The 14,463-nt window shown below is 37.7% G+C and overlaps 1 protein-coding gene across 1 annotated transcript in view; it reads left to right on the top strand.

The window, feature by feature from the left end:
* man1a1 (mannosidase, alpha, class 1A, member 1) overlaps positions 1 to 14,463 on the top strand; it is a 108,655-nt gene that overhangs the window by 61,998 nt on the left and 32,194 nt on the right. Inside the window, exon 5 of the mRNA XM_082148236.1 lies at positions 7,731 to 7,825. Coding sequence (XP_082004362.1) covers positions 7,731 to 7,825 — 95 coding nt within the window. The remainder of the gene's footprint in view (positions 1 to 7,730; positions 7,826 to 14,463) is intronic.

Raw genomic sequence — 14,463 nt, 5'->3', positions numbered from 1 at the left:
ATATACAGATGTTGCGTACAAAGTTAGGTTAAAGATACAAACAAAGAGGGATTCAAACAAATAACAAATCCATAATAAGGTACAATTTACAGATTGAGACCTGAAGAGTAATTTTCAGAGAAAAAAACTTATTTTGAAGAGGTTTTTGAAGGAGAGAAGGGTGGATGCTTGACTGATGTCTTGAGGAAGAGCACTCCACAACCTGGGAGCCATAAGTCACCAGACTAAATTTAGGGGTGACTAACAATCCCACACTAGAAGAGCGTAAGGAACGAACAGGAGAATGAGTCAGAAAAGTATGTAGGACTAAGGTTATGGAGAGCTTTGTAAGTGAAAATTAGTACCTTGAAGTTTATACATTACAGTATTAGACTCATACATAGATGTTTGCGAGACATCAGTTAGAGATCTGGACGTTATGCATCTGGATTGTGCTACTATGCAGACCAGATGTGTGCAGGCTGCTCCGTTATTACAACACGTCTTGTATTGCAGCCAAAGGAAAGCCGGCGCAGAGCAGCCTTTGGCTTGAGCTCTGGGTGTAATTTACTGACTGAGTTTATATGAGCGATCGCTCTTACACTCAGGTATCTGAATCCAACCTTGGGGAAATATCACTGGTTTCATTATTCATTTAGTGCAGTCTTCTCTCTGTACATATCTTGAATACATCACTGTTATGATATTTTCCCTAAAGATAAAAAATAGAGATTAGTTCCTTTCTATTATACTCATAAAGGAAGCTCTCTGACTACATTGTTTGATTAAACATAGTTCCCTGTAAGATTTTGTTGTAACTGCCTCTGTTCAGAACAGTTAGAAATGCATTAGAATTGAATGGTAGTTGAAGCCATTGGCAACATTTAGAGAACAAGGTGGCTGAAAGCAGATATATTGCTAATACATGTATTTTATATATTACAAAAGGAGATTAGCTGGTTTTTTTTATGTTTTTTTTATTATATTTGTTACAGCAAAGGTTATTACATTTGTCTGTCCATTATATTTATTGGCAAAGCAAATTTTGGTGGCTTCTGCCAAGTGCATTGGACTGTATACATCCTGGGCCAGAAAAATAAGCCAAGTCCTAAATGGCTAAACACTAAGCTTTTAATTGTCCTAACCACAAATTATTGGTCAGGAAATTAACTAAATTTAAGCAAATGCTCTGTAAAAAGCCATTGCTTTCTTAGAAAATCATCAAAGACAGAAAGGCATAATATGGAAAGTTATGTGTGGAGTGATGAATCACAATGAAACACGAGTTGCATGGTGATGCTATAGAGCAATGTCTTTGAAAATCTGCTGAGAAATATAATAATAAATGCTTCTCCAGCACAGTGAAGTATGGAGGAAGAGGTGTCATTGTATAGGGAGCCTTTTTAACTGGTATTGGTGAGCTACTTCCCTGTGAAAGATCATTTAATGCTTTGACGCACAGGATAATATTGCAGAATGGCTTGCTTCCCACAATTGAAAAATTGTTATCTAAAGAGGAATGATCCGATGCTCTTTTTCAATAAGACAACACTCCTGCCCACATTGCAAGTCAACCAAGAAGCGGCTTAAGAACAAGCCCATCAGTCTCATGTTTTGACCTGGTTGGAGTCCAGATGTGAACCCTAGTCGATATTTGGTCTCACATTAAACTCAAATGAACTGGGTTTGTTAACATTGAGTGAAACAACCGTTAACATTGAGTGAAACAACACTGACTCTTCTTCCTGTAAAAAGCTGTCTGCAAGTTGGGAGTGGCTATTCTGTGCTGTTGCTTTATCCACAGTATTTCTGCAATTCTTGCTCGTTTCCAGACCAGTGATTTGTAGAAGCCATGATGTATCGCTTAAATGACATATTTTACTTGTACCGGGTTCAAACTGTCATGAGCTGATGGTCACTAATGTTCTGATAATGAGATGACTGTGGCACAGGTTCCTGTGGGTTTAATGGTGTCCTTCACTTTGACTCTATACACCCTTTTTCTGTGGTCATATTTTCCCTTCCTCTGTCGTGCTCTTGCACACTGTTGGAGCTAAAGGCTGAGCCTCGTGGGCTAGAGCTGCCTCGCTCTGCTGACTTAAGATAAATATGTTGAAGTGTTCAGATTAATTGCTTTCAGGTGCTACTTTCAGAAGTGTCTCCTGCTCGCTTGATGACATGATCTACTGTACCAGACCCTAAGTGATGTCAAATGATGCTTTCTGCTGTCTGTGTCAGTGGTGACAGCCATTTAGCACTGTAGTGTCATGTCACACAACTCTTTTTCTTCTGCTATTTAAGCTTCTTAGTCTTGTTTCAGTTAATTATGAGCTTTTAATTATTAATGTGCGACTGCTCTGTATCTCTACACGCTGTTAGGCCGGAAAGATATCAAGTGCAGTTCTTCACTTCAGACCTTTCTGAAAATCGATATTTCATGCCATGTAGCACAAGTTTGCAGAGAATTCACTCATTTCATAAATTTTTCAACTTGGTTTTATGATTTGAAATGTATGAAATCTCGCTCTCTGTGTTTTTGTGTGTGTGAGTGTCTGTGTACTGTGTGTGCACTCCTATATACAGCTATAGCTAAACTTACACAATGATTTTTTTTCATGAAAAATAAATATGTATGTACTGTATGACTAAGCACCAGTCTTTCTTTCTTTCTCTCTCTCTCTCTCACTCACTCACTCACTCACTCACTCACTCACTCACACTCACACTCACACACACACACACACACACACACACACACACACACACACACACACACACACACACACAATTCCTACATGCCAAACAACCTAAAATTATGCCTTCAGAGGGCACTGAAGTGTTTAGTCTAATCAATTTTAACATATTTAAATAATAATAATAAAAAAATAACTCTATAAATGAGTTTTAAATTACAATTATATTTGAGCCGCACACTTTTCAGGGCTCTAAAGCTTTGACCTTGGTTGGTAAAGAAGAAAAGCTTTGGGTGATAGTTTCTGAGTGGAATGCACTCTCCTTCTCTCTCAGAATCATCTCTGTCCTTCACAGTCACACGTTCAGCACGCATCCTTTCTATTCGAAATAACTGGAAACCGAAACAGCCAGAAACTCCATCAAAAGTGATGCTTTCGAACTATTATTTAGCGTCCGGCTGCTTGAGTGCTTCTGTTGAGCTCTGTTATGTAGCTTATGACATTAATGGTTTCTGTGCCAATTTAAACAGTGTCGTAAGAACATAGCTCATAGTTGTTGTTCAATAATTTAATGCAACTTTGACACAACAATCCCTTACTGAATCTGCACACTTTGTTCGTTATTCTTTCTGATGTTATGTCAGGGGAATGCTGTTAACCAGTAATCAAAGAAATATCCTACCTTCTGTTCTCTTCTTCGATGAGCTTGAACCATTCTCTTGGCCAATTTGAACATTTCACAAAAGCTTATTTTATTTTAATTGATTTATTAAATAAATGTTGAATTTTTTTATTGTATATTTTATTTTATTGCCCAATTGCTGCAATGATATTACCGTTCAGAGAAAAACAAAACAAAATCTGAGGAAAATAAGAGTTGAGGTATCATAGCACAAACAAAGCCAAAGTTCAACATTTAATGATGGCTGGCCACTGGTTCATATCACTAAAACTAAGTATGAGCAGTAGTAATAATGATACTTAACAAACACCTTAGAAAACCCCACCATGGATGGTTAATAACCATTCAACATGGTGTGTTTAAAAATGTATTAAACACCTTTAATTTGGTAAATGGAGTTCAACTGGGCTACTGCTTCTGGGATTTTCATTTGGTAATGTTGACCTTGTTTCGTCTGCCCGGTTTACCTTGGATTGATCTGATAATAGATTTTCTTTCACAGCAGTTAATCTTGTAGATCTAAATCTGGTTTCCAAAAGTATCTATGTGGAAAATGTACTCCGTTTAATGAAATATCGAAACTTTTTTTGTTTGTTTGGTAATAATAACGTTTACTGGAATAATACATTCGCCTCAACATTTCTGTCCTTGTTTGTGCAAAGCTATCCTAAAGTTAATGATAGACTTCATTTGCATTTTTCAAAAGACCTTCATTCGTGTGACCTGATTTGAAGTTGAAATTAATTCCAAATTTGCATGCAGCACCTTTGCTGTTAGTTTAGACTAGAATACACTTTCTAGTCTCCCTTTGCGTGAGCTGTGGTCCTCACGGTGGCGTAAACGTCAGCCTTTGTCGAAGCTGTCTTGAGCTTTAGAGCTTTGCTTTCATTTGTTTTTTTTTTCTTGAACCTTTTTGTCCGCTCTTCTCCATACCTGGATCAGACTGATCCAGAGAGCTTTGAAAGGGTCAGATGGCTCTACAGCTGTGTGCTCCTGTCCCTGTAGTCCTAACAGTAATCTAGGTAAAGGCTTGTGAGGGTCTCCGGTCACAATCCACTGTCAAGGCAATTTATCTTATTTAGTGGACATCTAGCACTTGACCAACAGTTGCTTTGTGTCTTGTACGGGCTCATACACACTCGCACTTACACCTTGAAGCGTCACAAGACGTTTTTAAGCGACCTTCAAGTTATGAGTCAGTTGACGGTTGCCATTGACTTCCATATAGGAGAAAATTAAATGGAAGTTGATAGATAGATAGATAGATAGATAGATAGATAGATAGATAGATAGATAGATAGATAGATAGATAGATAGATAGATAGATAGATAGATAGATAGATAGATAGATCGATAGATCAACATTCTTCAAAATATCTTCTTTTGTGTTCAACAGAAGAAAGAAACTCATGCAGGTTTGGACCTATGTCTTTAAACAAATGCTTTTTTATTTATAAGGCATCATGGTAAAAAGTTTTGCACAGACAAACCCCACTTAATCATGCTTAATTTAGTAATTTGTTAAATTAATGTAATCAGTACAAACTCTACTCCACTGATAAATTGACCACATGAATATCTATAGCATGCTATGGCCATCAGTTCTCATTTATATTATAGGCTGTCTGTTTTTGATATATTAAACATTGTCATCAGTCTATTTAAAAATGTCTAGCAGAGCCGCTCTGTGCGTCTTTTGCTTACTCTGACTCATGGGAGAGCCGATCAAAGTTGCATTGAATTGTTGAAAGTGAATGCAATCACAGAGGTGAAAATGCGCACCTGCATATGTTAGCTAAATATATGTGCATTTATTTATGTATGTAATAAAAAAACGATGAGCCGGTCACACAAGCACTCAAGCCAGCCGCTAATATCTCAAAAGCAGTTTTGACGGAGTTGCGGGCTGTTTCTGTTACCAGTTATTTGGAATAGAAAGGATGCTGGCTGTACGTGACAGTTCAAGGCTCACTTCCAAACGTTCTGTAAACATTCTCCTAAAAGCATTGGATGTGGTGGAGGTGGCGGGCCTGTTGGTGACATCCATCCAGACAACCTGCTAAGTGAATTCACATGGACAGGATAACAGCTGACCTTGTGTTTGAAGTAGCAAGGGCGAGCACACAGACTTCATCTAGGCCGGTGAGGCGCTGGGGAAAACGCTTCGACGTGTTGACCTCATCCTTGAAATGCATTCCGAATAGCAGACGAATGTGAGGTAAAGACGTCCTCTTTTAGAGCTGTAGATGAGCTCAGTAGTGGGATTTATGATCAGATATGAGACTGACTCTCTGACATGCTTCAGTGTTACAGTTGATTTAATCCCAATTGTGATTATTATTGTTTTACTGCTTCACACTAGTGCATTGCTTTTATTCCCCAATAAATTTTGACTTCTGTCTGTGCCGTCTCTCCTCTCTCGCGTTGTGAAAGGCTCTCACGCAACGATCTGTCCGCTGTCCGGGCTCATGGGACCTTTGCTTTGTGGGATTTCTGACTCTCAGGATGAATTACAAGAGGGACGAGTAAATCCACCTCTCTAACTCAGATCTGCATCCTTCGCCAAAGTAACCCTTCAAAAGAGCTAACCCCTGCAACAGATACCATAAATATTTGCTTAAATGGGACATATCATGGAAAGCTGGTCATTTAAATATGAAAGTCGTAAAAGGGGCAGTTGCAAAAAATACTCTGTAGGAGTCAGAAAGAAGGTCAAAACGGATGAACAACTGACTTTTTGATGCAAGAAACCTTGACTAGTATTTATTAGGATCTTAAGGTACGGGTCAGTGCTGCGTTGTGACTGTACCTTATGTTTGTTGATCATAAGCATGTGTTTTAATGACAAAATAAAACTACAGATCGAACATTTGTTGACAAATTATGCTAATTTACTGTACTGACGATATAATGTTGTCTAGCTTGTTAAAGGTTTTATTGAAATTGTGAGAATTATTAGTGGTAGTCTTGCTGTAAAAATTAGTTAAGGAATATAAATAAATTGATAATTTTTCATATCATGTGCAATTGTTTGTGGTTCAAAGTCATTAGTTTATAGTTGTCAATAAGTTTAGTTTATGTGCTTATTTTTTATACACAACTTTTGATGAAGTATACAAATGTATATTTTTCTGACACATATGTTGTTAGAAATAGCTAATCATATTAGTGGGCATGCCATAGCTAGTCAAAATTAAAGCAATAAGTTGACCATATTAGTTTATTTCAATAAATACTTTTTTTTCCCCAATTTTTTTTAAACATTTTAATAAAAATCTACATGGATATTATTCATGAAATAATATATATATATATATATATATATATATATATATATATATATATATATATATATATATATATATATATATATATATATATATATTTTTTTTATATATATATATATATATATATATATATATATATATATTTATATATTTATACTGTATATATATTTATTAATTTATTTTATTTAAATATGTCCTCTACCATTGAAAAGTTTACGGTCTGGGTCAAAAATACAATAAAAACAGTAATGTTGTGAAATATTATTATGATTTAAAAAAAATATCTGTTTTCTATTTTAATATATTTTAAAACATAATTTATTCCTGTGATGGCAATGCTGAATTTTCAGCATCATTACTCCAGTCTTCAGTGTCATATGGTCCTTCAGAAATCATTCTAATATGATGTTTTGGTGCTCAGGAAACATTTCTTATTCTTATCAATGTTGCAAACCGTTCGGCTGCGTAATCTTTTTATGGAAAATAAATGTCTTTACTGTGACTTTTGATCAAAATAATGTATCTGTGCTGAATAAAAGTATTGGTTTCTTAAAAAAAAAAAAAAAAAAACACATTTTTGAACGATACTGTAAACACAGACAATTCTGAGTGTTGAATATGGTCCACAAATGTCAAAAGACCTCTTAGCATTTCTGGATAAAACAACTAAAGTCAGATCAGTCCGCTTTGGCTCCGCACGATACCATCTCAGCGGCCGACGGATATGCAGCATATTTGCTGGTCGAGGGATTGGTAGCAGCCCCTGATGGTTTGAAATGTCAGAGGAGTAGAATGAAGGGCCAGATAGCAGACAGAAGATGACAGACAGGCAGCAGGTTTACAGCGGGCCGCGTGCCCTCATCTTATCTGCTGTTATCAGCCGTCTCCCAAATCCAGCTCTCAGCAGAATATCAATGCCTCTCTTTCTGTCAGCTGACTCTGTGTATCATGCAAATATGACTGATAAAATAAATATGGTGAGTTTATGGGAAGGCAGGGGCAGCCAGAGGTTACACGGCTCTGCTGTTGCTCTGTGTAGATGAGGTTAGACTAACCTCTGTGTGTCTGTCTGTCTTTCTTTCACTTCAGGTGTTCAGGAAAAAAGCTGTTGAACTAGGAGAGAAGCTGTTGCCGGCTTTTAAGACCCCGACTGGCGTCCCCTGGGCTCTCCTCAACCTAAAGAGGTCAGTGACGCACAAACAAACACATTTCCACATGAACTCCTGAGGCTTTCTTCAGCCAAGCAGGTCAGATCTCTCCACTGCATGTCTTATTAACTCACAAGCGCTGTATCTGAATCCTCAAACCGAGCAGCGGCTCCCCGTCACCTGTGCATCCGGTCCTTCGAGATATGATAATGAGTAAACAGTCTGGTGGGATTATTTTGTTCCAGAAACCATTTTCTGCAGGAGCGATTTTCTGACTGAGTGTAAATGCTGCTTTCTTTGCTGTCAGTCGTCTTATGCTGTTATTCCTGTTTTGTAATATTTGTCATATTTCAGCCTAGCTTGGTCTCAGAAATGTCAATTAATATAAGGAGTGGTAAATGAGATGCAGATCCATTCATTTAGAAAATGTATGCTCTATTCAGTGGCGTAACTTTGTTTTAAAAAGTGGGTGGGACAGGTGGGGTGGGGGTTGCTAATACAATGCTAAACCATATGTACAATAACACTATGATGTCCAGCAATCTATTTAAATAGTAGCCTACGCTACATGGGGTTTAATTTGTTGTTTAATGAGATGTAGCCTAATATATGTTGTCAGTGCCGGGAATTTTCGTGTGAACAAATACATAGATCCGCCTATTGGACCAACGTGTATAATAATGGTCCAGTGGTAGAACATTCGCCAAGCGTGTCAGGGGTTCTGGGTTCTAATCTGCATTTGAATAGTTTATTTTTTCTCGTATATATATATTTTTTTTCTCATCAAAACCGATTATGTTCATCAGTCGTTGTATATCAAGAAGGGACACGTTTGTGTGCATTATGTTTTGTGATTTCACCAGAACGAATAGAGAGTATCCGCAACGGATTGACGCGCACGTCCGAGTGAATACAGTGCGGCATGTGCGCGAGCCACACGAGAAAACACTGTATCCGCGCCTCTGATCGCAGCGGCAACGAGCACTTTGATCACTTGATTTAAAAAACGCATTTCAGCGCTAAATCGTCTCTTATTTAAAAAAGCGAACGAAATGAATGCTCTGCCAGTTAACTGGAGATGTTTTATTTATTTGTAGAATTGGTACATTTGTGCCACGAGATGTTTTAAAAAATGGTTGTGACAATACCGACCCTGGCATAAAGTGGTGGGGACATGTCCCACCCACAAATTACGCCTATGGCTCTATTGCAATATGTAGCCAATCACCACAGAAAAGTATTTTTTGGTTAGCTATATATTGTATTATTATGGTTACCTACATCATAAATTGGATACTACTATATAACTATTGTTATATAATTGTTCTCTGTGGTAATTGACGACGTGCCAAAAACATGTTCCTTTAAGACCTATATCCATTAAATAGTTTACGGTTTTGTGGATTACAACAATAGAGTCTAAGTTAGACATGGTAATTTTTTCATATATGCGTATGTATTCATGTATGCTATTCCATAATCAAAGACGGGTTTTGGCAGTGTAAGTAAGACTTTGATCATAAGTACATCTAAAGGCAGACGTGTATGTGTGTTTGTATAGATGAACTCTAGTTTTATTTCATACTAGTGCTGGTTGATACCATGTGGAGGTCGAAATGTCAATGAGTAAAGATTTTTATTTATAGTGTACCTCTGTAGATCAATTTGCAAAAGTCAAGACGAGGAGTAAAGTCGTTTGCAGTTCCCACAATAATACATGTGCGTCATGTATTCAAGAGAGTTGTGTTTTTAGCAGTTTCAGACATAACTCATCCAATAAGAATTGATTTTGATTTGTAGTTGAGATATATAACATTAAGTATTTACACTGAAACCAGAATTATTGTGCATCTTTTGATTTCCATCCATTACTTTCCATGAAAAATAATAATTACATAGATTTCATTTAAGTATTTGATTCACTGTATGTTGCTAATTTGTTGATGTTTTGATAATAGACCATGACTGTAATATAAAATGACATAATATAAATGATCCAACCCGCCCCTGTTTCATACACCTATAAGTATCAGGGTTGAGCTCCCAGATGTCCTGGTGTGTGATGGATGTCTGGCCACCCGAGCTCTTCAGTCGGAGACAAGCAGGAAGTCACTGCAGAGATCCTGAGAAAGACAACCTGTCAGATAATCTGATTGGATGAGTTATCCCTCTACTGACATACTACCTAACATTTGTCTTTATGCAGACAGGCACCGCTGGCGAGGACAATGCAAAATGAGTGGGCGGCACATGGCAGAGAACAGAAACATACTTCAGTGTTTATCAAAGCTTTTCCTATTAGCTTGAGTGTCTAGGGTGTGTTTCCTTGTTTAAACTGCTGTAGAACTGGAGTGAAGTGCTCAGACAAATGCTCTAAATGGAGCGGCCGAGCATTTACCATTTTATAACAAGGAGCAGCTAATAACACAGCTACAGGACAAATGGTTTTCAGTTCCTGTCAGTAAATATAGCTTTCCACCATATCTGCACTTAGCACAAGTGCTCCTATCACCTCTAGCGAAGGCCCTTACGTCTCTTCATGTGGGTCACCTACATCGTTACTCCACATCGCTAATGCTGTTCGCTTCCACGCTATTGTTCGCTTTGGCTCGAGGCACCTGTGGTGCCGCGGTGTGCCTGTAATTCGTGTCGCAGACCCTTTTCAGACTGTATGTGCTAATGTAAGTGTATTCATCTAATGTGCAGAAGTATCCTAATGCATCTTCATAGAATGTTCACAGTTGAAGGCATTTCAAAGAAAGCCAATCTTTTATTTTGTAAAAGGATTTTCTGGTTTTTATGGGCTTTTAATGGCTGAATATGACAGGACAGTGGAGAGACCAAGGTAATAATCAGGGGAGAGAGAGGGGTCATGGGAAACTCAGTTCGAAAGTAGTATTGAGTATGTATATAATGTACGTGTGTGTGTGTGTATATGTGTGTATATATATATATATAATCACTCCGCCCAAGTAGCTGTGCTTCGCCTTCTGAGAATATAGTTCCCAGTATGTATACGGTTAGAAGATGGCTATGTCTCATGTGACCTTGTTATTTGTACACGCTGTGACTATACAAATCACAACATGTAAATAGGAAAATGTCCGCGTTATTTTGTCACTTATTGAGAGCAGTATGTTAGCTGGAGCCATTTACTTCCAGTCTTTGTGCTAAGCTAGGCTAGCGGTGGGTGCGTCAGACAGAGTTACGGCACGCACAGAGATGAAAATGGGTATGTCTGGACTTATCTAACTCTGGGGGATACGGTGAATAATCAAAAGTCCCAAAAAGTTGGCGTGTTCCTTTAAAGATACAGCAGAGTAGTTCATGTTACACATGGGGTACTTTTGTATCCCTGTATGAACCAACCATATATTATTTTTTTTTTTTTTTTAACAAGACCTGTCAGTAATCGAAAGGAGAAATTGACAAAAATGCCCATCTCTAGTTTGTGTAGTTGTGAAGTAGTCATTTATATATTTTCAGTTGCCAGTATGGAAATGCTAGCATAGTCAGTAATGATACCCTATTCAAGATAATTGGAAAACCTCAGCCATAAAAAAGGTGAAAGATTGGGTAGCTGGGTCTTTTAACAGTCGGTGACGAGCAGTTGTTTGTTCTGAGAGGTCCTCGGCGGTGCTATCATCCTTGATTTAGCCTTGTGTTCTTCTGTGTTGAAAGCTCTGGAGAGGGGATCATAATCATATTCAGTGTCTAATGAGAGCATGAATCACAGCGATCGTCAGTTTCTGGGATATGAATTCATATTCTCTTCTGAATCGGTTTAATTGAGCAAATATAGAGATATCATCGAAGAGAGCGAGTAGTTATGAAATCCACTTATTAGGAAGAGGTGATAAACAGCTCATATCTAAATTAAAACACAGTATGTTTGGACTGATGTCAGATAACTTTATGCACCCACCAATGTGAGTATTGACCCACTTGCAGCAGCAACCAGCCTCAAGCCAACAGAAATTAGAATTTGTATGACTTATGTGGGCTTTATTATTATGCCGTCTGTCTGCTGTGAGTCCCCAGTGTTCCAGGCAGAGAATTAAAGGCGAGAAAAGACAGAAGAAGAGTCCTCTTTTTGCAGACAACCTTGACCCAGATTTGGCTGGAGCAAGACTGAGGGTCTCTATGGATGACTCTCCCTTCACATTGTCGGCTTCCGCTTGCACACCTTTGCTTCAAAGCAATTGACTGCATGAGTGTAACATCCGCTCAGTGCGAACAGTCATAATGTGCAATCTCTAATTGTCGTATAAAATCGAAATGTCAACGTTTAGTGCTGCTTAGAAACTCACTAAGCATTTGTTCAATTAACTGTAGGATGACGCGACTCCCAGCTTGTTTGAAATGAAACCAGCAGTAAAACTGTCATTATTTGCTCTTTGGTTCTTGACGCAGCTGTTCCCTTTGTTTCCTTTTCCGCTTTGAAATATTGTTACAATGGGTTAATCCTTGATTGCTACTTTTTTATCTCTTAAACACATTTCAGTTCGCTCTTAGAAGACAAATTCTTGAACCAATCCACCCCACGGAATTTGAAAGTCTAATTCAAAACATTATTCTGTTTTAAAGGAGAGAAAAGTCTTTTCTTAGAGACATTGATAATTTTCATGTGTAAGCACCACTTTGTATCTCTTTATTATTGATTGTTAGGCTGATTTTATATGAAAAAGACATACATATTACAGATTGTTAAAGTCCCCCTGTAGTCAACCATTTTATCCCTTTGATCACTCCTCTTTGATCACCAAAATGACACCAAAATAGTTTTTTTCCTGTAAAAAAGAAAGAAAATTCTTCATGCTTTAAAATAGCTTGAATGCAACTCTACACCCTTGCTCCATTTAATGTACGTGGATCATGAATATGCTAATTAGCCCCGCCTCCACTAGCTCAGAGATTCACTCGGCCGACTTACTGAGGTAAACGCTGCACAATGGTATCGCTCTTTACAACGTCGGACACATAACGGTGATTAATATGATTAGCCTTTTGCTTGATTATTTTGATCAAATAGCTAATAATGTGTTGCTAATGTTACATGAACCGTAATATACATCATACACCTGCTGCATTGCTAAATCTACCCGATTTTTCATATCAACAGAAAAATATACCGGGATAACCTGGCTTCTCTTGAGACTCCCCTGCTAGTTCGCTGTTAATTATATGCTATTATATGCACCCGCACGTGACCTGATTGGTTACAAGGTAGTTTGTGACGCAAGAAACACCAGCGATTTCAAACCGTGTTTTTGAGACTGTCTTTTTTTCACTGCAGTTTTAAGGAGAAAATACTCAGCAATGGTGTTGACTTATGAATTTGCACATGGTTTGTCTTAAAGCATATTAAAAACACCATAGACATACAAACAACATTTAAAAACTTGATTTTCACCACAGGGGGACTTTAAGAAGAAGAAAAAAAGATCCATACAATTCATTGACTTTCATTTAATGGAAAATGCTTTTTCAAAAACATTTAAGTAATTAGTAAGTATTATAAGTATTATTTTACAAAAGTTTTATAAAAGTTTAATAAAAGTTTTTAAGTTTGTCTTTAAGATTCTCATGAATTCCACTCCTGGAGAGTTTTATGGCGAATGTTGCATTAGATCATCCCTACAATCTTCACTTAAATTTGCTACCAAGGACATCCAGCTCTTTAAGCTCCTGAAGTGTGTCAAACGCTCAAGCCATCATCGAGTCCCTGCCCTCATACGCTTCCTCCTGCAGACATAAATTCCTGCAAATTCCACATTTGCTCTCCGTTAACTATTCAAGAGGGGAAGTTTCCCCTTATGCATAAACATACGTCCTTTGTTACGTGTGTTTTTTTTTTGTTTTTTTTCTACGTTCCCCTTGGTTAAAGTCAAGCAGCCTGAAGCGTTTCTCTATTTTTACGTTTTCTTCCGTTTCTTCATACAGACGCTCTGTGGTATGAAGAGAAATTTGCCTGCTTTCCTGCACAGCCTCTTCTTTTACCCTTTCTGTCGTCAGCCCATCTAGTCGTGCACATGTGACTGTTGACCCCTGTTGCTGAGTTTTTCAACATCCTCTGCTCAGTGAATTATTTTTCATGGTCATTTTTTCCACAGCTTATCTCTCCTCTGCACTCCTTCCTGGTGCCTTTTATGAGAGCTTGAAAGGCAGATAAAGGATTCCAAAATCAAATTTACCGTGCCACCTGTCTGACATCACTTTAATTCTGTTTAACCTCATTCGCTTGAAATAAACTGAAGGGTCCTGCATGCTGCATGGTCACGAGAAGAGCGAAGTCATTGAATACAAGCTGGTTAAGGCCTTGCTTCTAACATCGGAGCATCTAATTCTAGATATACCCTTTTTGAAAACTGTACTCTTGCCGAAGAGCAATAAAAAAAAAAAAAAAAAAAGGTACAACTATGCTTTTTCACCATAGAAACAAGACTGTGACATCCATAATTAGTGGAGCTTACAAACAAAACATCACAGTTAATATTACTCGTACCTCAGAGTATTAAAATGAATTCATACTTGCGTGATTGGATGGCATTCAGGGATTTCTGGTTACTTAACAGTGTCTGTTGATTATGTAACGAAGTTCAGCAAATTTGCAGTTTTATGCAGTTAAGCTGTGAATGGGCAACTAGCAATGACAAGGAATTTTTATACTCGCC

Source organism: Leuciscus leuciscus (genome assembly GCF_965113295.1).
Source record: "Leuciscus leuciscus genome assembly, chromosome: 19".
Lineage (NCBI taxonomy): Eukaryota > Metazoa > Chordata > Actinopteri > Cypriniformes > Leuciscidae > Leuciscus > Leuciscus leuciscus.
The sequence above is the reverse complement of the archived record's forward strand: the minus strand, read 5'-3'. Positions and strand labels throughout refer to the sequence as shown.